The sequence below is a fragment of the Orcinus orca genome, chromosome 8 (assembly GCF_937001465.1).
Source record: "Orcinus orca chromosome 8, mOrcOrc1.1, whole genome shotgun sequence".
Lineage (NCBI taxonomy): Eukaryota > Metazoa > Chordata > Mammalia > Artiodactyla > Delphinidae > Orcinus > Orcinus orca.
This window is the reverse complement of record NC_064566.1, coordinates 7,184,321-7,211,758: the sequence shown is the minus strand read 5'-3', so window position 1 is coordinate 7,211,758 and position 27,438 is coordinate 7,184,321. Positions and strand designations below refer to the sequence as shown.

Here is a 27,438-nt window from a genome sequence, read left to right as displayed (position 1 = left end):
GGCGGAGGGACAGCTGCGGCCCCGCGGAGGAGGGGCGCAGGGGGGACGGACCCGGGCCTGCGGGAGGCGGCGCCGCTGGGCCGGACTCCCGAGAATGCCCTCTGGGGGCGCCGCGTGGGGTGGGGCCGCCGGGCCCTGCAACTCGAGCTGTTGCCCCTGGTTAAAAATACCCCCTGTCCTGTCCTCTCCCTCCCCATCCCCCGCGGTGCCCTTCCGTCCCGGCCCCAGCCCTCCCCACCCCGACTGGCGCTGGCCCCTCCCCGGGGACAACTCTGCCTTTTACTAATTTGTCCTCTCGCGCAGTTGGCCCGGCGTCTGCGGAGGGAGGGGCGGGGAGACACCGTGAGTTAGAGAGACAGTCTGAGGAGGTGCCCGAGAGATAAGGGAGGGCAGAGAGGAAGCGGGGCTGGAGCCCGAGGAGGAGGAAGAGAAGGGGCAGAAGGAGGGAGGGAGGGAGGAGGGCGGAGGGGCCGCGGGAGGAGGGCGGGGAGGAGCGCTCTTCCTGGTTGGGCCCTGTCCTCAGCTGCCACCGGGGAAGCCAGCCGCAGGGACCGCAGCGACCCCCCGAACACTCCTCCCCCAGGTAAGGAGGTGGGTGGCCGGGCCGCTGTTCCCGAAGCCTGGCCACTGCTCCCGGGCTGAGGGGCTGCCTCTACCCCGGGCTCTCTGAGTGCCTGGAACTGGGGCAGGGGCTGGGGAAGCCGCACAGCTCCGGCGCCCGCCCCAGCCTGCGTTCCTCACTGCCTCCAGGGGCCGGGCTGCGCTGGGCTGGGGGAGGGCCGGAGGGGGAAGGACTGAGACGCAGCAGCCCTGATCATTCAACCTGTCTCAGGAGCTTGGGGAGGGGGACCCCGACTGCCTGGAGTACTCAGCCCCCAAGCCAGGGAAAGGGGCCAGTGTACGGGAGCTCGGCTAGTTTGAGGAGGGGGGTTACAGGCAGGCAAACGGTCAGAGGCCTTCCCTGGGGTCTCCCACCTTCCTGGTTCCTTGTGCTATTTCGGGTTCCGCCCTTCCCCAACCTGACTAGCTGACCACAGGACTGCAGACCCAGGACAATGGGCATCTGGTAAAAGAGAGGTGGTAGCACTGGGTGGGGGTAGGGAGATGGTGGCCACCATACCTGGGGGGATGGGAAGCCCCCTCTCCAGGGTTGTGGGAGCAAAGGGAGGTGGCAGCCCTGATTCAGTGAGAGGAGCAGTGGGGGCGGGGAACCCCAGGTCTGGGGAGGAAGGAAAGCAGTGTTAGCAGACAGGAGTCCCAGCTCTAGTCCTGGGAATGCCTGGGTTCTGAGCAGACCCATCTCTCCCACAGGATGACTGAGGAGGTCATCACTCCGGTGTACTGCACCGGGGTGTCTGCACAAGTGCAAAAGCAGCGGGCCAAGGAGCTGGGCCTGGGCCGCCATGAAAACGCCATCAAGTACCTGGGCCAGGATTATGATCAGCTGCGGGTTCACTGCCTGCAGAGTGGGGCCCTCTTCCGTGATGAGGCTTTCCCCCCAGTGCCCCAGAGCCTGGGCTTCAAGGACCTGGGCCCTAACTCCTCCAAAACCTATGGCATCAAGTGGAAGCGTCCCACGGTGAGAGGGGCCACCCTGGGTGGGATTCAGTTTACCCCCTTCCTGGGTGAGGAGTGGGACTAGGACTCCAGGTCCCTAGGAGGGGCTGGCCCAGAGACAGGACTCTGGGTCTCTTGCAGGAGCTGTTCTCAAACCCCCAGTTCATCGTGGATGGAGCCACCCGCACAGACATCTGCCAGGGAGCACTGGGTAGGCCCTGGGGCGTTTTGAGTGTTTTTCCAAAGTAGTTCCCTATACCCGTTCCTTCCTGCTCTGCCTCAGCCCCTCCCTTCTGCAAGCCCAAGCGGGCTCTGGCTATCAGTGCCGGGGCTGGTTTGCCCAGATTCCTGGGTCTTTTCTGTAAGTTGAGGGGAGCCCTGCCCAGGGAACCCGTTTCTCCCCAGCATGGCACTCGTGTGCACCATTGGGCGCAGATTGGTAGAGCAGGCCTGACGTGGCTCTTTCCCATCCCAGGGGACTGTTGGCTCCTGGCGGCCATCGCCTCCCTTACCCTCAATGACACCCTCCTGCACCGAGTAGTTCCACATGGCCAAAGCTTCCAGGATGGCTATGTCGGCATCTTCCATTTCCAGGTGAGGAGCCCCACATGCACCTTGGGCAAGGGGGGTGAGGGAGAGAGGGGTAGCAGGCACTGCAGGTGGTGGGGACACTGAAGTTAGGGTGGCTCAGGGCCACACCTTGCAGGGCCAGCCCTCCCTCTCGAAAGTATTGCGTGTGACCTCTTGATTCCATCTCCGATCCGTCATGTGTGAGAATCTGTCATGTGTGAGACGGCTGGGCAGGTATTTCGGCTGGCAGCTTTCCTGGACGCTTGTGCACATCGGGGGAGAAAAGTGCTTAGAAGAGTAGAAAGATCTCTGTGTTATATCCTGTGGGACAAATCCTTTTCCTCCTCAGGGTCTCAGTTTCCCTATCTGAGAAACAGAGAGTGTTCTGCCGGGAAAACCGACCAGCACATGTGGCCATCTACACCCTTGGCATCAGTCCACCCACCCACCCACTCCCAGCTCCGCCTGCACTTTGGCAATCGCCAGACTCTTAAAGAGCCTTGCAGAAAAGAAAGACTCGGGATTAAGCCTATTTAAACCAGCGTTTCCTGATGTTGTTTGCGCACGGCCCATTTTTCAAATCACACTAATGAATTCTCAGTAGGCTGGTTTTGGGAGAGACACACCCCCAGGAAGCCTGGATGAGAATCTCTGGCCCCAGTGTCCTCTCCTTCCGCCTAGCCAGGGAGCCCCTTGCCCTACCTCGTCCTCACCTGCCTCGGCGCCTAAGGCTTGACTTGCAGGACCCACCGTGCGGTGGCAACTACTGTGGCCAAGTGCGGCACCTGCCGGCGTTGGCCCACCGGGGCGTGGCCTCACCGCCCTTTCCCCACCCTCTCCCTTCACTCCACCAATCCGCTCCTCCCCGGCCTCTGATTGGCCCGTTCACTCCCTCACAGACAGTGCGGTGGGCCCACCTCCTCCCCTCGCCCCCTTGTTCGGCGCACACACACAGCCCCGAATGCCAATGCCGTAGCACTGAGTCACTTTTGGCCTCGGCGGGCCGACTCCTACCTCTCTGGGAAACTTGGCCCTCAAGGCATCTATGAAAAGGATCTGGATGACACATTTTTATTCCACACCTAATTTACATAGGTATCCGCAGCCCCCCTACACACACACACACACACACACACACACACACACACACACACACAGCCTAGAAGCAGGGGACATGGCCTTAAAAGGAGCCAAGGCCCAAGGGCTTTGCAACCTCTCCATCCCTTGGTCTGTTTCAAAACATATCAACAATGCTGCCCTAAAAACTACCTTCCTAATCTTCTTTAGTTTTCCCATGAGGAAGGCATTGCTGTTCCCTTTTGTGGAGAGGGAAAGTGAGGCTCAGAGAGGATAAGGTGCTCAGATCCCGTGTCTAGGATATACGACCTAGAATCAGGTGTCTAGTAAGTGGGAGAGCTGCTGAGGCGTAAGCTCAGGCCCCGGGGATCTCAAAGCAGCTACTCACTATGCTTCTCTTCCCCCAGCTGTGGCAGTTTGGGGAGTGGGTGGACGTGGTGGTGGATGACCTGCTGCCCACCAAGGACGGGAAGCTGGTGTTCGTGCACTCTGCCCAAGGTAACGAGTTCTGGAGTGCTCTGCTGGAGAAGGCCTATGCCAAGTGAGTAGGGGCCCAGCGAGAGCTCCAGGCCACCCCCAGAGTGTGGGGTCCCGCTTGGTACAGAGTGCTGACCGGGGCCTCCCACAGGGTGAATGGCAGCTACGAGGCCCTTTCAGGAGGCAGCACCTCCGAGGGCTTTGAGGACTTCACAGGTGGGGTCACCGAATGGTACGAGCTGCGGAAGGCACCCAGCGACCTCTACAGCATCATCCTCAAGGCGCTGGAGCGAGGCTCCCTGCTGGGCTGCTCCATTGATGTGAGTGCGCTCCATCCTGTGACCTGAGCCTCCTAGTGGCTCCCTTTCCCTACGCAGCCCAGCCTCAGACTCGCTGCAGGCTTGGCTCCAGACCCCATCCTTCACCTCACACCATCCCCGGATCCTCACCCAGCCGCGCCCATCACTTCAGTCGCATCTTCCACCTCCATGCCTGGCGTCATCCTGGTCCCCAAAGCCTCAGACCTCAGCTTGTTTTCCTCACTTCAGCTCCTTGTTCCTGTCATCTAAGGCCTTGCCTGTCTGCTCTCCAGTTCGCAGCCTCAGACCTCAGCTCTTTCCTAGTGCCGGCTCCCGTGGGCCCCCGCTTCTTCCCGTACTCCATTCACTCTCTCAGTTGCTTTTCTGTTCCCACGACTCATCCTCAGACCTCCTTCATCCTTGATGTCAGCCTCCACCCCCACCATCACTGCATCCTCCACTCCAGCCCCGCCCCCATGCTCTTCCCCAGTCCTACCCTACTCTAGTCTGTTCTCCGCCCTCTTCTCCGCCTCACTGTGTCCCTCCACACGAGGTCCTCTGAGGACCTCGTGGCTCTGTGGTGAGGCGAGGGGCTATGCATGGCTGTATGTGTGTGTTCATGCATGTTTGCACAGGGTCTGGCCAGCTCTGGCCAAAAGCAGTGTCAGTGGGGTGCCCAGGCCCCGCCACCAGTGGTAACATTGGTGGAGTAGCAGGCAGCACCCCTTCCAGGGGCTGAGATGGGGTCAGGGTTCCTGCCTATCACTTTGCATAGCTGTTGTGTGTGCAAGGGAACGCCAAGACTCGGGGTTCATCTCCTGACCGGGGATGGGGACACTGGCCATAGTATGTGTGTCTTTCTGCAGATCTCCAGCATTCTGGATATGGAGGCTGTCACCTTCAAGAAGCTAGTGAAGGGCCATGCCTACTCTGTGACCGGGGCCAAGCAGGTACTGCCCCACATGGAGGTCTTCCCTGCAGGGCCGTCCCTGCTTCCTTGTCTCTCTGGCCCGTGGCCAGGGCTGTGGGAGAGGCTGACTCTTCCTTTGACCTCCTGCAGCACCTTTTCTATCTCCTGGGGACTCTCATCCAGAGATGTTTATCTTGTGCCCCCCCTAGTTTGTGCACATAGCTGCCTTCCTCAGCAGGTTACTCCCCATAAGGCTTCTCAGCTGTGCTTCCCATGGTGGGTGCTGGGTGCTGAGCTGGGCTTGGCGAGGGTGAGGTGGAGGGAAGGGGTGCTAAAAGTGTGTACCAGAAGCAGGCACTGATGGGAGCTCTGGGGAACAGGTGAACTACCAGGGCCAGATGGTGAACCTGATCCGGATGCGGAACCCCTGGGGCGAGGTGGAGTGGACAGGAGCCTGGAGTGACGGGTGAGGGGCCGTGGACACTGGCCAGGGAGGCTGGGGGAGGCTGTTCAGTGCCACTGGCATTTCTGCTGGGAGCTCTGCCAGCCCAGGGTGGGCTCAGAATTGGACAGAGGGGCCCATCTGCATGTGACTGGGTCTGAGGACCGCCCTGACAGAGCTCAGGCTGTGCGGGCCGCTGTGCCCAGCCTGTGAGCATCCTCGGGGCATCTGACCCGGCCCCTATAAGACAACTGGGACTGGGATCTCTGGACTTGGCCTGGAGGAGGCCTCCTGACCCGCGCCAGGGGAGGACAGGCCTCAGGGACAGAGGCTGGGCAGGTCAGTGGCCGGCAGCCCCTGGCAGTGCCCTTTCCCCACAGCTCCCCGGAATGGAACAACGTAGACCCTTATGTTCGGGAGCAGCTCCGGGTCAAGATGGAGGACGGGGAGTTCTGGTGAGCAGCCCCATCTTCAGTCTGGCCGTTCTTGGGGACAGGCACCCCAGCTCCCAATCCCCCCAAACCCAGCCGTGCCATGTCCCTCAGTGCCCTGGCTGGGGGCCCTGGCTCACCTCTCACCTCGACGCCCCCCCCCAGGATGTCCTTCCGAGACTTCATGCGTGAGTTCACCCGCCTGGAGATCTGCAACCTGACGCCCGACACGCTCAAGAGCCAGAGGTTCCGCAACTGGAACACCACCCTGTACGAGGGCACCTGGCGGCGGGGGAGCACCGCGGGGGGCTGCCGCAACTACCCAGGTGACCTGGCCTTGAGAGCGCAGGGGGGCGGGTCTGGGCCCTGCTGCCCCGGACATGTCTTCTCTCTGAGCCTCAGTTTCCTTGCCTGTAAGGTAGGGGTAGTTGTGCTGACCTCGTGAGTTTGCTTTGAGGATGAAATATTGAATGTCCTTGTAAATTCCAAAGAGCCACATTTGATTGCCTTGCTGGGGTCTGAGCCAGAGTGCTGACAAGGGGAGAAGGCTTCGTTGCCGTCCAGCCACCTTCCTGTCACTCCTCATTCCGAGACCTTCCTCCTGGCCCACTGTCTCCCTCATTGATTCTCTGTCACCTTTCCCTGGGCGTCTAGATCCGTGGGGTATCCTTCCTCTCCCATCTCGCCTTCTCTTCTTACAAGGCTAGAGTCCTCATCCTTACCAGGTTGGAGTCACCATTTTAATCTTCCCCCTGCAAACGCTCGAGTTTCCCGGCCCCTTTGTCCCTCTGCCCCATAACCCTAGTTGAACCCTCTCCACCGGCTCCAGAACCGCTGACTGTGCCTGGAGAGAAGTTACACACCTGGGGTAGTATTTTCCCTGTAAATTCACAGACGCAAACCTCAGTTGTGCACTTCGCATGACCCCAGCAGCTCCTATGAGTACGTTCCCACTCTCTCCTCAGACCTGCCTCCACTGTCACTCTCATCTGATTTCATGGGACACCCGTCCCATTCCCACCCCCAAATCCCCCAGCCTGACTGGACCTGTGCCCGCCTTTGCTGCCTTGCCGCCCGGGACAGTGGCAGAACTATCCCTGCTCGTGGGGACCCCGCACCTCTGCTCCAGACTCCCTTCTCCCTCACTCTGAAAGCCTCCCGCTCCTTCATCTGTCACCTCTCACTCTGTGTCGTGATGAGAGAACTGCCTGCCTCAGAACAGTCGCCTGTCTCTCGACCCACTCCCCCACCCATTTCTCTGCTCCCCTTCAAAGTGAAATTTCTCAGCAGTGCTGCCCTCAGCGTTTCCTTGCTCGCTTCCAGTTCAGTGTTTAACCCCCTCCAGTCCAGCTTCCACCCAACCCCGGTGCTGCAGCGTCTCACTGGCCAGCTTCGGCTGTGCCGCGTCCACCACTACAGCTCTGCTCTCATGACCTGCCCCTGTTAGCAGTTCTCAGGCTGGCTCACAGCCCTCTGTTTTCAAGCATTCTTCTCCCTCACAGGGATCTAATTACATCAGTTTTTCCCCAAACAGATGACCACTGTTCCCTGTACCACTTATTGAGAAGTCTATCCTTTCCCTGCAACGCCAGCCCCATCATACAGTTCCCACGTATGTGCGGGTCTGTTTCTGAGTTGCTTTTCTGTCCCTTGGCCTGTCCCACTGCCAAGAGTGCATTGATTTAGTAGCTATAGATTTATAAGTCCTGAAATTGGACAGGATGAATTCCTTCTTCAGGAGTCTCTTAGCTCTTCGTGCTCCTTTTTTTGTTTTTTCTATGTGAATTTTAGGATCAGTTTACCAAGTCCTACAAAAAGCCCTTTTGAGATTTTACTTTGGAATTGGATTGACTCTGCAGACCCATTTGGGGAGAATTGACATCTTTACAATTTTGAATCTTCTTATCCAAGAATGTGGTATATCTCTTTATTTATTTAGGCCTTCTTTAATGTCTTTCATCATAAAGGGCTTATACATCTGTTGAAATTTATTCCTAGATACGTTATCATCTTGTTGCTGTTGTAAATGGTCTCTTTTAAAATTACCTCTCCCAAGTAGTTGCTGATACTGTAGCATGCAGCTGACCTTTTAAGTTTATGCTGTATCCAGCAAACTTGTTAAACTGTAGTTAACTTTACTCATTTTTCTGTAGATCCTTTTTGCTTTTCTAACTGACAGTATAGTATCTGAGAATAGTGATGAATTTGTTTCTTTTCCAATTCTTATTACTTTTGTTGCATTTTCTTGTTTAATGTGCTGGCCAGGCCTGCAGCATGCTGACTAGCACTGGCTATGTCCTGGTATTACCCCTCTCTCAAAGGAAAAGGGTTTTTTTTTGTTTTTTTTTGCTGTACGCGGGCCTCTCTCTGTTGTGGCCTCTCCCGTTGCGGAGCACAGGCTCCGGACGCACAGTCTCAGCGGCCATGGCTCATGGGCCCAGCTGCTCCGCGGCATGTGGGATCCTCTCGGCCGGGGCACGAACTCGTGTCCCCTGCATCGGCAGGCGGACTCTCAACCACTGTGCTACCAGGGAAGCCCAAAGGAAAAGTTTTTACTAGTAAATGTTGACTGTAGATTTCATCACTAAAAACTTTTCTACTCTAGGTTTTTGGTTTTGTTTATACATTTATTTATTTATTTTTGGCTTTGTTTGGTCTTCGTTGCTGTGTGCAGGCTTTCTCTAGTTGCAGTGAGCGGGGTCTACTCTTCGTTGCGGTTTGCGGGCTTCTCCCTGCGGTGGCTTCTCTTGTTGTGGAGCACTGGCTCTAGGCGCTCAGGCTTCAGTAGTTGTGGCGCACGGGCTTAGCTGCTCCGCGGCATGTGGGATCTTCCCAGGCCAGGGCTCGAACCCGTGTCCCCTGCATTGGCAGGCAGATTCTTAACCACTGCACCACCAGGGAAGCCCCTTGTTTTCATTTTTGTAGGAACCTTTTATCAGATTAATGAAGCTTAATGTTATTAAATACTTTATTATTAGAATTAGCTTTTTTCTTCTATCTGTTAAAAAGGTAAGTTACACTGATCACTTTTCTAATATTAAATTAACCTTACATTCCTGAGATTAAAAACAACAGAGTCAGGCTTCCCTGGTGGCGCAGTGGTTGAGAGTCGGCCTGCCGATGCAGGGGACACGGGTTCGTGCCCTGGTCCGGGAAGATCCCACATGCCGCAGAGCAGCTGGGCCCGTGAGCCATGGCCGCTGAGCCTACGTGTCTGGAGCCTGTGCTCCGCAACGGGAGAGGCCACAACAGTGAGAGGCCCGCGTACTGCAAAAAAAAAAGAAAAAAGAAAAGAAAACCAGAGTCATGACATAACTTTTTTTATACAATAATTTTACATCCATGTTCATGACTGAGGTTTGCCTATAGTTTTCCTTTCTCATACTTACCTTGTCTAGTTTTGGTATTGGTGCTGTATTTGGCTGGTAAAGTGAACTGGGAAATGTTTTCTCTTTTTCTGTTTTCTAGAAGAGTTTGTATAAGGTGGGTATGATTTTTTGCTTGAATGTTTGGTGGATCTGGTCTATAAAGTTGTCAGGCCTGCTCTTTTATTTGTGTGAAGATTAACTTTTGTTATTGAGTATCTTTAATGGTGATTGAATTATTCAGGTCTTCTATTTCCTCTTGAGACTCTTTTGATGAGTTTTATTTTCTAGAAGTTGATCCTTTGCATATTGTTTTCACAATTATTAGCGTGAAGTCATGCTTAATATACCATACCTCATCTGTAATGATATCATCTCTTTTATTGGTAATGTTGCTTGTTGGCATTGTCTCTTTTGTTTTTACTAATCCTGTGAGGGGTTTGTCAATATTAGTCTTTAAAGAGAAATGACTTTTTTACTTTATTGATCCTTTTTAGTTTTTTTTCTATATTATTAATCTTTGCTTTCTTGCTTGTTATCTCATTCCTCTGCTTTCTTTGGATTTATTTTTAGACTTTATGACATCTTTTTTTTCTTTCCAGTTTTATTGTGATGTAATTGACATTCAGCACTGTGTAAGATGCACAGCGTAATGATTTGACTCACATACATCATAAAATGATGACCACAGTAAGTTCAGTGAACATCTGTCATCTCATATAGATACACCATTAAAGAAATAGAAAAAATGTATCTTTTCCTTGTGATGAGCACTCTTAGGCTCTTAGGGTTTACTCTCTGCACAGCTTTCATATATAACGTATAGCAGTGTGAATTCTATTTAACATGTTGTACATTGCAGCCCTAGCACTTATTCACTTTAAAACTGGAAATGTATACCTTTTGACCACCTTCATCCAATTCCCTCTGCCCCCACCCTTTGTCTCTGATCACCACAAATGTGATCTCTTTTCCTATGAGTTTGTTTGTTTGTTTGTTTTTGAAGGATAATTGAACTACAACGCTATGTGAGTTCCTGGTCCACAACATAGTGATTCGATATTTCTGTACATTTCAAAACCATCACTACAATAAATCTAGTTGTCATCTGTCACCATACAAAGATATTACAAAACTACTGATTCTATTCCCCACACTGTACATTTCATATCTGTGACTCATTTATTTTGTAATTGAAAGTTTGTACCTCTTAATCTCTCTTACCTATTTGTCTTCTCTCTCTCTCCCCCTCCTCTCTGGCAACCACCTGTTTGTTCTCTGTATCTCTGACTCTGTTACTGTTTAGCTGTGTTTTTTCATTTGTTTTGTTTTTTTAGATTCCACATATAAACAAAATCATCCAGTATTTGTCTTTTTGAATTAGTGTTTTCATTTTCTTTGGAAAAATACTCAGGAGTGGAATTGCTGGATATCATGGTAGTTCTATTTTTAATTTTTTGAGGAATCTCCATAGTGAGGAATTCCATTTTGAGGAGTCTCCATGTTCTCCATAGTGGCTGCACCAATTTACATTCCCACCAACAGTGCACAAGGGTTCCCTTTTCTCTACATCCCTGCCAACACTTATTTGTTGTCTTTTTAATAATAGCCATTCTGACAGGTGTGAGGTGAAATCTCATTGCGATGTTGATTAGTTACGTTGAGGATTTTTTCATGTGTTCTTTGGCCATCTGTATGTCTTCTTTGGAAAAATGGCTATTCAGTTCCTCTGTCCTTTTTTTTTTTTTTTTTTTTTTTGCGGTACGCGGGCCTCTCACTGTTGTGGCCTCTCCCGTTGCGGAGCACAGGCTCTGGACGTGCAGGCTCAGTGGCCATGGCTCACGGGCCCAGCCACTCCGCGGCATATGGGATCTTCCTGGACCAGGACACAAACCCATGTCCCCTGCATCGGCAGGTGGACTCTCAACCACTGCGCCACCAGGGAAGCCCGGGTTGTTTGTTTTTTTTGATGTCGAGTTGTATGAATTCTCTGTATGTTTTGGCTATTAACTCCTCATCAGATATATCATTTGCAAATTTCTTCTCCTGTTCAGTAGGCAGTCTTTTCATTCTGTTGATAGTTTCCTTTGCTGTGCAAAAGCTTTTTAGTTTGATGTAGTCCCGTTTGTTTATTTTTGCTTTTTTTTCCCTTGCCTGAGGAGACATATCCAAAATAATATTACTAAGACCCATTTCAAAGAGCCTACTGCCTATGGCTTCTTCTAGAAGTTTTATGGTTTCAGGTCTTACCTTTAAATCTTTAATCCATTTTTAGTTTATTTTTGTATATGGTGTGAGAAAGTAGTTGAGTTTCATTTTTTTGCATGTAGCTGTCCAGATTTCCTAACATCATTTATTGAAGAGGCTGTCTTTTCCCCCATTTTGTATTCTTGACTCCTTTGTCATAAATTACCCATATAAGTGTGGGTTCATTTCTGGGCTCTCTTTTCTGTTCCATTGATCTATGTGTCTGTTTTTATACCAGTACCATACTGTTTTGATTACTGTAGCTTTGTAGTATAGTTTGAAGTCAGGGAGTGTGATATCTACAGTTTTGTTCTTCTTTCTTAAGATTGTTTTGGCTATTCAAGACCTTTTGTGTTTCCATACAAACCTTAGAATTATTTGTTCTAGTCCTGTGAAAAATGTCATTGGTATTTTGATAGGGATTGCATTGAATCTGTAGATTGCCTTGGTAGTATGGTCATTTAAACAATATTAATTCTTCCAATCCATGAGCACAGTATATCTTTCCATTTGTGTCCTCTTCAATTTATTTTATTAGTGTCTTATAGCTTTCCAAGTACAGGTCTTTTACGTCCTTAGTTAGATTTATTCCTAGGTATCTTATTCTTTTTGATGCAATTGTAATTTTATGACTTCTTAAATTAGACACTTATTTCATTAATTTTTTTTTCTGTGTATGCACCTAAAATGATAAATTTCCCTCCAAGTGTACCTTTGAGTTACACAATTTTGACATGTAATGTTTTTAAGAATTGTAATACCATAAAATTCACACTTTTAATGTGTACAATTCAGTCATTTTAATATGTTCACAATGTTGTGTGATCATCACCATCACCTAACTCCAGAACATTTTCACTGCACTCAAAAGAAACCCTGTATCCATTAGAAGTCACTCCCTAACCCTCTCACCCACCAGCCCTGTAACCACTAATCTAATTTCGTCTTTATAGATTTGTCTATTCTGGACGTTTCATATAAATGGAATCATGCAATATGTGGCCTTTTGTGCCTGGCTTTTTTCCCTTAGCATCACGTTTTCAAAGTTCATCCATGTTGTAGTGTGATCCGTACTTCATTTCATTCGTAGGGCTGAATGATATTCCATGATATGGATACACCACATTGTGCTTATTCATTCCAAAGTTGATGAATTGTTTCCAGTTTGGGGCTATTATCAGTAATGCTGCTCTGAACATTTATGTACATGTGTTTGTATGAGCATATGTTCTCTTGGGTCTAAAGTAGGAGTGAAATTTTTAGGTTGTATGGTAACTCCATGTTTAACTTTTTGAGGAACTGTAAACTGTTTTCCAAAGTGGCAGCCATTTTACTTTCCATTTTACATTCCTCCTAGCAGTGTATGAGGGTTCCAATTTCCCCACATCCTCATTAACACTTATTGTCCAACTTTTTTATTATAGCCATCCTAGCAGGTGTAAAGTGGTATCACATTGAAGTTTTGATTGGCATTTCCCTAATGACCAATAATGTTGAGTATATTTTCATGTATTTATTGGCCATTTGTATGTCTTTTTTGGATGGTCTGTTCAAATAGTTTGCCCATTTTTAAATGCAGTTTTTTTTGTTGTGGTTTTTTTGGTTTTTTTTTTTCGCGGTACGCGGGCCTCTCACTGTTGTGGCCTCTCCCATTGCGGAGCACAGGCTCTGGACGCGCAGGCTCAGCGGCCATGGCTCACGGGCCCAGCCGCTTTGCGGCATGTGGGATCTTCCCGGACCGGGGCACGAACCCGCGTCCCCTGCATCGGCAGGTGGACTCTCAACCACTGCGCCACCAGGGAAGCCCTGCCCATTTTTAGATCGGGTTGTCTTTTCATATATTTTTTAAATATATATATATCTGTATATATTCTGGATGTGAGCCTTATGAGGTAGATGGTTTGTATGTATTTTCTCCCATTCTGTGGGTTGTCTTTTCATTTTCTTGATAGTGTCCTTTGAAGCACAGAAGGTTTTAATTTTGATGAAGCCCAATTTTTATTTTTTCCTTTTGTTTCTCATGCTTTTGGTGTCATAATCTAAGAATCCATTGCCAAATCCATGGTCATTTATCTTTGTGTCTTCTTCTGAGAGCATTATGATTTTAGCTCTCTTATATTTAGGTTGTTGATCCATTTTGAGTTAATTTTTGTTTATGGTGTAAAATAGGTACCCAACTTATTTCTTGTGCCTGTGGAAACCCAGGTGTCCTAGCATCGTTTGTTGAAATACTGTTCTTTCCCCATTGAATAGTCTTGGCACCCATGTCAAAAATCAATTGGCCATTTATGTATGGGTTTACTTTTGGACTCTCAGTTGTGTTCTTTTAGTCTGTATGTCTATTTTTATTCCAGTACCACACCATTTTGATTATTATAGATTTGTAGTAAGTTTTGAAGTCAGGAGGTGTGAGTCTTCCAACTTTGTTCTTTTTCAAGATTGTTTTGGCTTCTGGGCCCCTTACAATTCCATATGAATTTGAGGATCTGCTTTTCACTTCTGTGGGAAAAGGTTGTTGGAATTTTAATAAGGATTGCATTGAATCTGAAGATCACTTTGGGTAGTATTGACATCTTAATAATATTAAGTCTTCCATTCCATGAAGATATGTCTTTTGACTTTTCTATGTCTTCTTTAATTTGTTTCAGCAGTGTTTTGTAATTTTCAGTGTACAAGTCTTTCAACTCCTTGGTTAAATTTATTCCTAGCTATTTTATAGTTTTGGATGCTATTATAAAGAAATTGTTTCCTTAATTTCCTTTTTGGATTTTTTCATTGTTGGTGTATAGAAACACAACTGATTTTTATATTCTAATGTAATCTGCAACTTTGCTGAATTTGTTATTAACTCTAAACTTTCTTATGGATTCTTCAGGTTTTTCTATATACAAGATAATGTCATTTGCAAGTAGAGATAGTTTTCTTCTTCCTTTTCAATTTGGATACTTTTTCTTTTTCTTGACTAACTGCTCTAGCTAGAACTTCCAATACAATTTTGAATAGTGGTGGTGCAAGTGGGCATCTTGTTCTTGATCTTGGGGGGAAAGCTTTCATTTTTTTTTTTTTTTTTTCACCACTGAGTATGATATTAGCAGTGGGTTTTCCATAAATGCCCTTTATCATGTTGAGGAAGTTCCCTTTTATTCCTAAATTTCTGAATTTTTAAAAAAATTTATTTAATTTATTTATTTTTGGCTGCACTGGGTCTTCATTGCTGTGCACGGGCTTTCTCTAGTTGGCGGCAAGCAGGGGCTACTCTTTGTTGTGGTGCGCAGGCTTCTCATTGCAGTGGTTTCTCTTGTTGCAGAGCACGGGCTCTAGGCACATGGGCTTCAGTATTTGTGGCATGCAGGCTCAGTAGTTGTGGCTCGTGAGCTCTAGAGCATAGGCTCAGTATTTGTGGCACATGGGCTTAGTTGCTCCGCGGCATGTGGGATCTTCCCGGATCAGGGCTCGAACCCCATGTCCCCTGCATTGGCAGGCGGATTCTTAACTGCTGTGCCACCAGGGAAGTCCTGAATATTTTTATCATGAATTTGTTTTGGAGTTTGTAAAATGCCTTTTCCATGTCAGTTGAGATGGTCATGTGTTTTTTTTTCCCTTTGTCCTATTAACATGATGTATTACATTGGTTGATTTTCTTATGTTGAACCATTCTTGCATTCCTGAGATAAATCCTATTTCATAGTATGTAATCTTTTTAATATACTGTTGGATTTGGTTTGCTAGTATTTTGTTGAGGATTTTTGTATTGATATTCATAAATGTTACTGGTCTGTAATTTTCTTTTCTTGTGATGTTTTTATCTGGCTTTGGTATCAAGGTAATGCTGGCCCCGTAGAATGAGTTAGTTTATCAAAAGAAATAGTAATGTAAATGAGAAATCACATAGAATAGTAATTAAAGCACTGTGTACCTGTATTGAAAAAGAAAGAACTGAAAACAATTGCCTAATTTTCCACCTTAAGAAACTAGTAAACGAGCAAACTAAACCCAAAGCAAGCAGAAGAAAGCCAAATAAATGAAACAGAGAAACAATAGAGAAAAATCAGTGAAACCAACAGTTGGTTCTTTGAAAAGCTCAGCAAAAAGTGCAAACCTTTAGCCCAACTGAACAAGAAAAAAGACAAGAAGGCTCAAATTACTAAAATCAGGAATTAAAGAGAGAACATCACTATCAACCCAACAGAAATAAATGATTTATAAGAAAATACTGTGAACCATTGTATGACAACAAATTAGATAACCTAGATGAAACCGACAAATTCCTAGAAAGAAACAAACTATGAAAATTGACTCAAGAAAAATAAAAAATCTGGATAGACCTGTAACACTTAAGAGATTGAATCAATAATCAAACCTCCCAGTTATTATTTTATTGTTGATTTTTAACTTAATTTCCTTGCAGTCAGAAAATATGATCTATATGAGATCATAGGTTTGAAATAAACAGAAGCTGGTGCTATGGCCCAGCATGTGGTGAGTTTTCATGCATATTCACGTGTTCTTGAAAAGACTGGCTAACACATATATTGTGTTAGCACTCCTGTAAATATTTTAAATATAACAACCTGCTTAACTTTCACACTGACCCTATGAGGGATGTACTACGTTATCACTATTTTACAGATAAGGAAAATGAGACACAGAGTGATTAAGCAGTTTGCCAAAGTCACTACTAAGTGGCAGAGCTGGGATTTGAACCCTGTCAGTGTGAACCTGGAGTCTGTTCTCTTGACCAGTATACTGTTCTCTGAATGTTAGGGGGAATCTTCTATAATTGTTCATTATATCAAACTTATTGACTTTGTCTGCTTAATCTATCCATTATTGGAAGAGGGATAATAAAATCTCACACCATCTTGCTGGCTTTGCCAATTTCTCCCTTTATTTCGGTCAGTTATTTTTCTTTGCATATGTTGAGCTAGGTGCATCAAGTTTAAAATTGATATAAGTTCCTAGTGAATTAAACTTTTTTTTTTTACTATCTAGTGACCACCTTCATCTTTAGTAATTCTTTTTACATTCAAGTCTGTTTCAGTCTGTGTTACTATGCTGTTGCAGTTTTCTGTTAGTTACTACTAGTACTTTTGTGGTATGTCTTGTTAAACCGTTTGATGTCCGATCTTTCTACAGCTCAGTGTTTTAGTTATCTCTCATAAATAGCATATAACTGATTTTTTTAATAGCTGAATTTGGAAAACATTGTCCTTTGATTGGAAAGTTTAATCCATTTACATTCATAGTGATTACTGATATATTTGTATTTATTTCAGCAGACTTACTATGCATTTTCGATTTGTCCCTCCTGCTGTGCCTTCTTTTGGGTTGAATTTTTTCTTTTCTCTTTGCTTGTTTTTCCCTCTGTGAGTTTGGAAGACAGAAGAGCTTGCTTAATAAGTTCCAAAGTTAGTTGATCAGTATCTTTACCCTCCACCTGAATAATGTAAAGACTTGAGAATATTTAAGTTGGATCACACCCTCCCTTTGTTCAATCTGCTATCCTTAGCTAGTATTTTAATTCTTAACAGTTTCCTGCCTGTCCTAAATTAGCACCATCATCATCCCCATTATTTGGTATAGCCCGTATTTATTTGATTACCCACATAATATCAGTATTTTTGCTCACTACTCTCATGAATGGTGAGACCTTTCATCTGAGATCATTTTCTGTCTGTCTGAAATAGATCTTTTTGAATTTCTTTTACTGAGGGTCTTTTGGTGATAAACTTTCTCAGTACTTGTATAAAATGCCTTTATAGAGTGCTCATTCTTGACAATTCTCTGGATATAGAACTCTGAATTGACATTACTTTCACTTCCCTGAATATGCTATATTACTCTTCACTGTGCTTCCACTGTCACTATGTGAGTCGGGAGTCTGTCTACCATGCCTTCTGAAATGGTTTGTCTTTTCTGTCTTTTAAGATTCTTTTTCTTTGATATTCTACAATTTGACCATGATGTGTTGAGGTGGGGATTTCTTTTTATTATGCTTTGGATTTGTCGAGCTCCCTGTGTATGAAGATTGATGTCTTTCAACAGTTCTAGAAAATTGTTAGCCATGATCTTTTAGAATATCACCTTCCTACTCTCTTTATTTTCTTCTTTTGGAATGCCAATCAAATGTAAGCTGGACCCCCTCAGTCAACCCTCCAGATCTCTTACTTAACATTTCTTAAATGTTCCATCTCTGAATGTCCCTGGATTGCATTCTGGGTAGTTTCTTTAGATCCATTCTCAATACACAAATTTTCTTTTTTGCTGTTGGTTAGTCCTTCCAACAAATACTTAATTTCACTTGAAAAATTTATTTCTGGAAGTGTTAATGGCTCTTTTTCTAATCTGTTCATCCTTGCTCATATATTTAAGCATCTCATTTATTTCTTTAAGTATAGTAAGCCTAGTCTTTCATATTCCGTGTCTGATAATTTCAGTATCTGGAGTCTTGGTGAGTTGTTGTTTGTCGCTGCTCATCCTCAGCCATCATGAGGTTCATCCATTGTGGCTGCTGGTTCTCAACCTTCTGAGGTTTTTGGCTTGTTTGACCTAGAAGTTTATCTTCAGGAGTTGTTTGAGTTATTGGATGAAGTTAAGTTCCTCTAGTGTTTCTGCCAGAAGTTTATCTTCAGGAGTTGTTTGAGTTATTGGATGAAGTTAAGTTCCTCTAGTGTTTCTGCCAGTCACCTGGGATACTCCCGACCCAGGACTCTTAAAAATAAATTTTCTCCTTAATGTTTTTTTTTGACCTCATGGGCAGCATGAATTAAATCTGCAAGCTCATGAGAAGGCTGGCTTGTGGTTATAAATCCTCAGAGAATGTTCTACTTCCTCCCAGTGGTTTTATTTTTCTTTCACACTTACACTGCTGGCATTCCTCACGGGGCTTCCAGTTTTATGGCTGTGATCTCCTACTGGACCTTATCTCCTGCCCCTGAGCCCAGGCAGGACTCAAGGCCTCTAGGAGTCTGCAGAAATCCTTTGGCATTATTTACCTTTCATGGCTCCCAGTTTCCATTTTTTAGAACAGCTTTATTGAGATATAATTCACATACCACATAATTCACCCATTTACAGTGTAAAATCCAGTGTGGCCTTTACTCTATTCACAGAGTTGTGCACCCATTATTACATCAATTTTAGAACGTTTTCCTTACCCCCGAAAGAAAACCTATACCCCCTGGCTGTTACTCCCAAGCCCCTCCTCCCCCTCATTTCCAGGCTACCACTAATCTACTTTCTGTCTCTATGAATTTGCTTGTTCCCGACAATAATTTAATATAAATGGAATCATACGACACGTGGTCCTTTGTGACTGGCTTCTTTCACTTAGCATAATGTCTTCAAGGTTCATCCCTGTTGTGTAGCATGCGTCAGCACTCCGTTCCTTTTAATTGCCGAATAATATTCCACTGTTTGGTGATATCACATTTTGTTTAAATTGGGTTGTTTCTGCCATTTGCCAATTATAAATAATGCTACTTGGAACAGTCACATGTTTTTTGTGTGCGTGTATGTTGTCATTAATCTTGGATATACACACACACACACACCCCCAGAGGAGTGGAATCGCAGGGTCATATGGTAATTCTGTGTTTTACCATTTGAGGAACTGCCAGACTATTATGCAAAGTAGTTGCACCATTTTACGTTCCCACCGGCTATGCTTGAGGTTCTGATTTCTCCACATCCTCGCTTATTTTTTTTAATTTTTCAAAAATAAATGTATTTATTTTTGGCTGCGTTGGGTCTTCATTGCTGTGCATAAGCTTTCTCTAGCTGTGGAGAGCGGGGGCTACTCTTGGTTGCAGTGCACGGGCTTCTCATTGCGGTGGCTTCTCTTGTTGCGGAGCACAGGCTCTAGGCGTGTGGGCTTCAGTAGTTGTGGCACACAGGCTCAGTAGTTATGGCTCATGGGCTCTAGAGCACAGGCTCAGTAGTTGTGGTGCACGGGCTTAGTTGCTCCGCAGCATGTGGAATCTTCCCAGACCAGGGCTCAAACCCATGTCCCCTGCATTGGCAGGCGGATTCTTAACCACTGCGCCACCAGGGAAGTCCCCACATCCTTGCTTATTATCTCTCTTTTTGATTAATGTTAATTTTGTATGTGGGGAGGGGGAAATGCTGGACTTACTGGTGCCTTTAAACAGAAGTTTTGCATATTCTCTCCGGCACTTGGTTGTTTTAGTCAGGAGGATTGTTCAGGCAGCTGAATCACTAAATTGCCAGAAATGCAAGTCCCCCTCAGCCCTTGCAGCTCAGTGGCCTCCTCTCAGACCCTGCTTTCTCTCGCCCTCTTCTAAGTCACTGTCCACACGGCAGCCACCTTCTTTTTTTTTTTTTAATATTTATTTATTTGGTTGCGCTACGTCTTAGTTGCAGCAGGCAGGCTCCTTAGTTGCGGCTCCAGGGCTCCTTAGTTGCAGCTTGCCGGCTCCTTAGTTGCAACAGGCGGGTTCCTTAGTTACGGCAGGAGGGCTCCTTAGTTGTGGCACGTGAACTGTTAGTTGCAGCATGCATGTGGGATCTAGTTCCCTGACCAGGACTCACACCCGGGCCCCCTGTGCTGGGAGCACGGAAAACTTAATCCACTGCGCCACCAGGGAAGTCCCTGCAGCCACCTTCTAAAATCCTGATCCAGTCATGCCCCTCCCAGTGTAAACCTGTCAGGGAGTCCTTTGGTCTTTGAGTCAATCCACACGTCTTATCACCGACCCTGCTTCCACCAACGTCTGCCAACCTCCCTGGATCCCCTGTGCTCACTGGAGCCCCAGGTGTGGGTCTTTTCTTCTCCCTCTGCCTAGGCTTCCTAGGCTCAAATGTCACCTCGAAGATTCCTTCCCTGCCCGACTTCAGCTTGCTTTCTTTGTAATTGTTCCATTAACTAACCTGACTTGTTCATGCTTTGCCTCCGCTTCGTTCTGGAATGGGAGCTCATGAGGGCAGGGACCCTGTGTGTCCCTGTGGCACATCTGTCACTTGGCACACGGTGGCCACAGTAAAATTTGTTGAATGAATGAAAACATGGGGGAGGGAAGGCTTGGGGGCACTGCTTTGCTTCTCCTCTGATCCTGCCTCCCTACCTCCTGCAGCCACCTTCTGGGTGAACCCCCAGTTCAAGATCCAGCTGGAGGAGACGGATGACCCGGATGACGACGACGACTACAGGAGTCGGGAGTCAGGCTGCAGCTTCCTGCTCGCCCTCATGCAGAAGCACCGCCGTAGGGAGCGCCGATTTGGCCGCGACATGGAGACCATAGGCTTCGCTGTCTACGAGGTGAGCGAGCGGGCGGATCGCCCAGCACCCGGCAGAGAAAGCGGCCTCCCGGCAAGCTCCGCCAGGGGACGCCAGGGCCGCCAGAGGACAAGGCGGCGCCCGCCCATCCAGAGCCGACTGGGGCCAGTCACACCCCTGAGGCACGCAGCCCTAGACTGAGCCTTCGGGAGGCACCTGCTGAGGCCCTCCGCCAGGACTGGGGCAGCCAGGGGCCTAAAATTCATTCCGTGAGGCAGATGGAGGATGAGGAAGATGTTTAGCTAGGAGAGGGGAAGATTCTGCAATTCTCCCCTGTCCTTAGAGGCTGCATGGCTGCTTTCGGGCAGAGGGATCTGCCTTAGCTGACACCTGGGAGAAAGACTTTGACTCAGTTTCAGAAAGAAGTGGGCAAGTGGTCTTCCCTGAAGGAGTAGTGAGCTCCCTGTCTTGGAAGTATGTAAGCAGAGGCTGGCCGTGGAGGGCCCTGCTTCACGCACTGTATTCAAGACAGAAACTTCTGGATCTCCCTGGTGGGGGTAAAGGACAGTCGCAGCCTCAGCCCAGGCCCACGGCCCCTCGTAGCAGATTGGGGTGGACCTCCAGTGTCCCTGGGCCGGAGGACTCTGCAGTTGGCCGCCCCATGGGGCAGTCCTGGAGGCTCTGGTTCAGAGCTGAGGTGCAGGGCATTCCAGGGACAGAGGGCCCTGCCTGGGCCTCCCTCCTGGGGTCCTGGGGTCCCTCTCTGGCATGAATACAGGTCTGGGTCAACACTGGCCCCTGTCCAGGACCCTGTCTCCTGGTCTCTTCATCCCATCATTTTCATCTTAAGAACTCAGGGCCGCTGCCCAGCACACACCACAGCATCTGCCCCTGGGCCAGGCGAGCATCTCTAACTCCCCTCGTCTCTCTGGCAGGTCCCTCCGGAGGTAGGTGTGGCATCTGACTCGCCTGGATTTACACATCCTTGAACACACATGGCCCAATGGTGCCCAGAGGGAGCAGGACGGTGGCAAGCCCACACGCAGAGAGCTAAGAAGTCTCCTCATCTTGGGGCTAACACAGTGCCCCCACCCCCCTGCCTGCTGTTCAGTGGGCAGAGCAAACACTGTCCTCCTGGGGGTCAGAGCAGGTAATAAGTAAGGGAGCTGGATTTGAACCCTGGCCCTCAGAGCCCCACCTGACGCACACCCGTGAGGCTCTTCCTGTCTTACTGTCACACTGAGACCGTCTGGGGTGCTGGCTAGGAGCAGGTTGGTAGTGGGCTGAGTGTTCTGTACCCTTGGGCAAGTTGCTTAGGCTCTAAGCCTTGGCGTCAGTGTCTGTAAAATGAGTTGTCATGAGCGTTAAGCGAGGTGACGTGTAAAAGGCCCTGCAGTGTCTGACACAGGGGAAGCTCCAGGTAAGGATAATGAGAAAGTTATTTCATGGTGTCACAGTATCTACATTCACCTCATGGTGTCTCCTCCCCTCCACCCGGTGCAGTAGGCAGGGCTGTTACCCCCATTTTACAGATGAGGTAACAAGCACTGTGACTTGTCAGGGTCGGGTAGCCTGTGGGTGACGGAGCCGTGACACAGCTCTCCAGCCGCTTGGCCAGAACCTGGAGCCTGGGGTCTGGATCTGGGTCTGGTTCTGGCTGGATCTGGGTCTGGGGGCAGCTCCTAAGGGTGGGCTGAGCGGGCAGCTGCAGCCCCCGCTCCCTCCTTCCGTCCCGCCAGCTGATGGGCAGGCCGGCCGTGCACCTGAAGCGGGACTTCTTCCTGGCCAACGCGTCTCGGGCCCGCTCCGAGCAGTTCATCAACCTGCGGGAGGTCAGCACCCGCTTCCGCCTGCCACCCGGGGAGTATGTGGTGGTGCCGTCCACCTTCGAGCCCAACAAGGAGGGCGACTTTGTGCTGCGTTTCTTCTCAGAGAAGAGCGCTGGGACCCAGTGAGTAGAAGGACCCCCCACCCCGCTCTCTGCGCGCCCCCCACGCCCCTCCTGCCCCCCCCCCCACTGCTGACTGGCCCCCTGTCTCCCCACCCTCTGCAGAGAGCTGGATGACCAGATCCAGGCCAATCTCCCTGACGAGGTACATGCCCTGGCCCCACCAGCCACCCTCCTCCTCTCCCTCACTCTGGGTGTCCTGTGCCCTGGGCTCCGGCTGGCAGCGCAGAGCCCCTCCTGGCAGGAGCCCTAAGAGTAATACTGATCCCTCATTTGCCCAGCACTTTACAGTTTGCAAAGGACTTTGTCATAATAATGGCACAGGGTCCCCGGGTTCTTGCTCTCTGCTGGGTCTGTGCTGAGCTCTTTACCTGGGTCACCCCGTTTCCTCCATAACAGCTGTGTCAGGGTACTGTTACTACCCTCTCAGTGGGAAACTCAAGTTCAGAGAGGTTAAGGAACTTGCCCAAGGTCGTGCAGCAGGGAATCAAAGCCTCACTGTTCATCATTGAGCTGACCTTCCCTCTCCACATTTAGGCCACAGAGGCCTGGACAGGGATAGGGTAGGGGCCAGGTTCCCATTTTACAGATGAGAAGAGTGAGGCTCAGAGGTGAAGTGACACATAGCTGATGAGTGGTCCCAGCCCTGCCTCCAGCAGCTGCCCATGCAGGGGCCAGGCTGGGGTGCCCCTGACCTGCTCTCCCCCGCTTCTCCATCCAGCAAGTACTCTCAGAAGAGGAGATTGATGAGAACTTCAAATCCCTCTTCAGACAACTGGCAGGGGAGGTAGGCTGGGCGTGGTGGACGGGTGTTCGGGGGCACCGAGGGGCAGCCTTTCCCCAGAGTGGAAAAGGCTCCTCCTCCCTCTTCCCCCAGGACATGGAGATCAGTGTCAAGGAGCTGCAGACCATCCTCAACAGGATCATTGGCAAACGTGAGCATCCGAGTGGCTGCTCTCCACCCCGTGTCCTGCTTCCCACCCCCCCTACCCCCCCGCCCCGTTCCTCCAAACTCCAGAATCTAGCCTTCTGCTCCCGCCCTGGGCTGAACCCAACCCCTTGGTCTCCGTGGGTGGGGCACCCTCCACCACCTTTCTGAGCCCTGCTCACCCCCTTTTTCCTCCCAAACTCCTCATGCCATCTTGCTGCTCTCCGTGCCTGAGCGCTGTGCCTGGTGTGATTAGAAGCTTAGCCGGCTGACAGCACCTTAGGGCCGGTGTGTGGGCGCCCCTTCCTCCCAGAAGGCAGGTGGCCAGCTTCACTCCCCAATGTGCAAAACTGAAGGCAACCGCCCTTCAACCTTCCCTTTGCCCCCGCCTCTGACCTCTCACCTCCGACCTCTGTGCATGCTGCTCCCTCAGCCCAGAGCCCCTCTCCTGCTCTTCTCACCCTCGGGGCCTGCAGCAAACCCCACCCCTGCCGTGACCGCCTATGCTGCACGTTTCTACTGTGTTTCTTTCACTTATACTTAGCACTGTTCCTTTTCACTCGGGTCTAATGGTGGTGTTGACGTGCCTGTTGGGACACCGGCCTGACTGCTAAAATACCTTAAACTCTTTTTTCTGATGATGGAAACAATCCTACATACCTACTAGCCTAGACTTTACACACCAGGGGACAGAAATGGTGCCTCCCGGACCCTTGTCCCACCAGTGTGCCCAGCACGGGGCAGCCCCAGGAAGCTGGCTGGGTTGAGGTGTTGGGACTGGTTTTTCTTGCAGACAAAGACCTGCGGACCAAGGGCTTCAGCCTGGAGTCCTGCCGCAGCATGGTGAACCTCATGGACGTATCCTCCCTTTGCTTTTGCCTCCTGAGCCGGCCTTTGGGGTGGGATGTAGGCATGGGGAGAGCCCTGAGTGACCCATCCCAGGAGCAGCGCAGAGAAAGGGACAAGTGTGGACAGACCAGTTCCTTCCTGGCATCTTCCCATTGATCGGGGTGGGGCGGGGACCGAGGCACAGGCCTGTGTTGAGTGAGAGGCGGGCAGGGCCTCGTCTGCAGGTGACCCTGAGGCTGGTGCTCTGTTTGCGCCCCTCTCAGCCACCCCGATTCAGGCCTGGCCCCAGGCAGCTGTCTGCGGGTTCCTGCCCCTTCTCCCCTCCCCCTCCTCGTCTTGCTCTCCCCGGTGCTCACTCACCCAGTGCCTGGTTTAAGCTGTGGAGTTTTCTTCTTAATGGCCGCCCAGCGTGACGGCAACGGGAAGCTGGGCCTGGTGGAGTTCAACATCCTGTGGAACCGCATCCGGAATTACCTGGTAGGTGGTCCCTGCTGGCAGCACCCTCCCCTCCTCTGCAGCCTCAGTCACAGCGGGCGGCCGGGCTGCGGCTCCGAGACCAGCTGTGTGGACTAGGCCCTTGCCCTGGGTCTGCCTCTCCGAGCCCACGTATCCCAGTGGCTGACCCCCTTCGGGCCTCTCCCCTCCACCCTCGTCAGCCCTCCACCCTGGGCAGATGGGAAGGGCTGGATGCTCGCCAAGCCCTCACCCTCTGCCCCCCACCCCTACCCCCCCAGTCAATTTTCCGGAAGTTTGACCTGGACAAGTCGGGCAGCATGAGTGCCTACGAGATGCGGATGGCCATCGAGTCTGCAGGTGAGGCCTGAGGGCTGGTGGCACTCGTGGAGCCCCAGGGAGATGGCCCTGGCTCGCTTCTCTGACAGCTACCCAGGGCGGTGGCCCACCCACTAGCCCTTGTCCCTGGGGGGGTGATGGCAATGGTGGTGAAGCAGTAACAGCCATCTACTGCCTTTCTCTCCTGGTGACTGGGCCAAGCGCTTTATCAGAATTTCCTTTTGTTCTGACTGCAGCCTCATGAGGATAGGGTCTTTTATTATCCCATTGAGCAGAGAAAAGTGCAGCTCAGAGAGGGGTAGTGACTGGCCTGAGGCCACACAGCCAGGGAGGAGTGGAGCTGGCCTCCAGAGCTTCCAAAGGGAGCAGTGCAGGGCTCGTCCTCAGTCCCATGTCAGGATGAGGCCAGGGCATTCAGAACAAATGAAACTGGACCCTGGGCCCTGATGGCCAGCACCTGCTTCCCTGGGGCAGTCTGGGTCCTCAAGCTCCCTCTGGACCAGCACTTGCCCAGCTCCTGGCCCTGCCCAGGCGGTCTTCATGCCCCCCAGCCCTGGGGCTCACCCTGCCCAGCCTCAGTCCCCCTCTCCGCCCCCTCTGGCCTGGCTGCACATCCCTGGCCCTCACCTGCTCTCCTGCGCCAGGCTTCAAGCTCAACAAGAAGCTGTACGAGCTCATCATCACCCGCTACTCGGAACCCGACCTGGCTGTGGACTTTGATAACTTCGTGTGCTGCCTAGTGCGGCTGGAGACCATGTTCCGTGAGTGTCCCCGTCGGCTTCCCCCTCCAGCTCAGTCCCCAACTCGTCCCCAACGAGGGTCTCGGGGAGGTGGGGTCCAGGCAGGCTGAGTGCCAGGCAACACGGAGTTGGGTGGGAACTCTGGAGGGGGCTCTCGAGCAGCAGGAAGGGCTGCTCCCCGGCTGTGAGGGTGAGAGAGCTTGCGGCGCTGTGGGGAGGTGGGGGTGAGGCAGGAGGTGGGGCCTGGTCCTGGCCCTGCCTGAAGGTCCCACTGAGTTCTCAGCCCCATGTCATCATTTCTTGAACACACAGGGTTTTTCAAGACTCTGGACACGGATCTGGATGGAGTCGTGACCTTTGACTTGTTTAAGGTGGGGCTGTCCTCCGGGCGGGTTGGGGAAGGTGCCCAGGGGCAGTGTTTTCTTACCCGCCTGGGCTGGAGGCTGCGGCCTCAGCGCCAGCCCTAAGGCCGGCCACCTGGGTCCTGCAAGGACACGCTTGGGTGTCTGGGTCCTGGGGAGGATGGGCCAGACCCCTGGAGGCCTGTACAGGAGCCAGCAGCCTGGGCTCCCAGGGGTCGAGGAGGTAAGAGAGTGCCCCGCCCCCTCCCCGGGAGCGTCCCTCTCCCACCTGCCCTCAGGGGGGTGAGGAGATGGTGACACCTGAGCCATGGAGCTGGGAGGCCGGACTTGGGGTTTCTGCCCTGGCTGACCCCTCTCTCCGCCCTCTGCCTGGCAGTGGTTACAGCTGACCATGTTCGCATGAGGGGCTCTTGCACGAGCCCCTTGCTGTGCTTCTCTGCCCTCCTCGTCTGCCGGGCCGTGCCTTCCCGCCCCGCCACACCAGGCCCCGCCACACCAGGCCCCGCCAGCTGCAAGTGCCTTCCTTGGAGCAGGAGGCGGCCTCGTCCTCCTCGTCCTCACTTCCCGGCCGCCCCGGTTCCTTTGTTCTGGGCAGAGCTGCGTGGCCCTCCCTGCCTCCACTGGCCACGGGCTCAGATGGACTCCCCCAGCCCCTCTGGTTGCCAAACCGGGAAGGCAGCTTTTGCTAGTTCCTGCCTCACATGGGGCCCCAGGGGGAGCTGACGGCCCCAGGCCTCTGGACATCCTGATGTGTCCCCTCCCCTCCCTCCACAGGCCACCCATTCCACCCCCAAGCCCACCACACCCCAGCTGCAGCCTTTAAACTATAACCACTAGCTCTGCACAGCCTGCTGTCTAGCCGTGCGGAGCGCTCTCCCAGCTGGGGCGTCCTCCGCAGGGCTGGGAATGAATGCCTGTTCCTTCCTGTGCCGAAGCCAGTGCCCCCCTCTGCCCCACATTCCCCCCAGCCCTGTCCCCACTTGCCTGCGGGGTGGTCAGGCCTTCCCTCCCTCCCTCCCTCCCTCCTTTTTATTATTGGTGATTTTAAAGGGGCCTCTGTGGGGACTGATGTACCACCTATGGGGGTGCCAGAGGCACCTGGGCATGGGGTGGGGCAGTCTCATGTTTCCATGCAGAGAAACCCCAAATAATAAAGGAAACGGCCCCACCTTTGACTCTGGAGTGTGTTTCTGCCTACACCTGCTGCCC

At 50.5% G+C, this 27,438-nt stretch overlaps 1 protein-coding gene across 4 annotated transcripts; it reads left to right on the top strand.

Annotated features, from left to right (window-relative positions):
• On the top strand, positions 1 to 27,397 carry CAPN1 (calpain 1). Of its 4 annotated transcripts, none has more exons than XM_004264347.4 (22): positions 1 to 583; positions 1,312 to 1,579; positions 1,699 to 1,768; positions 2,033 to 2,151; positions 3,612 to 3,745; positions 3,833 to 4,001; positions 4,847 to 4,930; positions 5,271 to 5,356; positions 5,713 to 5,787; positions 5,929 to 6,089; positions 20,468 to 20,652; positions 21,546 to 21,557; positions 22,350 to 22,561; positions 22,664 to 22,703; positions 23,280 to 23,345; positions 23,436 to 23,493; positions 24,280 to 24,344; positions 24,744 to 24,812; positions 25,070 to 25,148; positions 25,772 to 25,888; positions 26,180 to 26,238; positions 26,606 to 27,397. In XM_004264347.4, exons 2-22 carry the CDS (start codon positions 1,313 to 1,315, stop codon positions 26,630 to 26,632), a joined length of 2,154 nt encoding a protein of 717 aa, XP_004264395.1. In that variant the 5' UTR covers positions 1 to 583; position 1,312; the 3' UTR covers positions 26,633 to 27,397. The 4 variants fall into 4 exon arrangements, with proteins under 4 accessions (XP_004264395.1, XP_049569036.1, XP_033272216.1 ...); XM_033416310.2 differs by lacking the exon at positions 1 to 583 and adding an exon at positions 838 to 1,066; XM_033416325.2 differs by lacking the exons at positions 1 to 583; positions 3,612 to 3,745; positions 3,833 to 4,001 and adding an exon at positions 826 to 1,066.
• Positions 27,398 to 27,438: the final 41 nt, after the last annotated feature.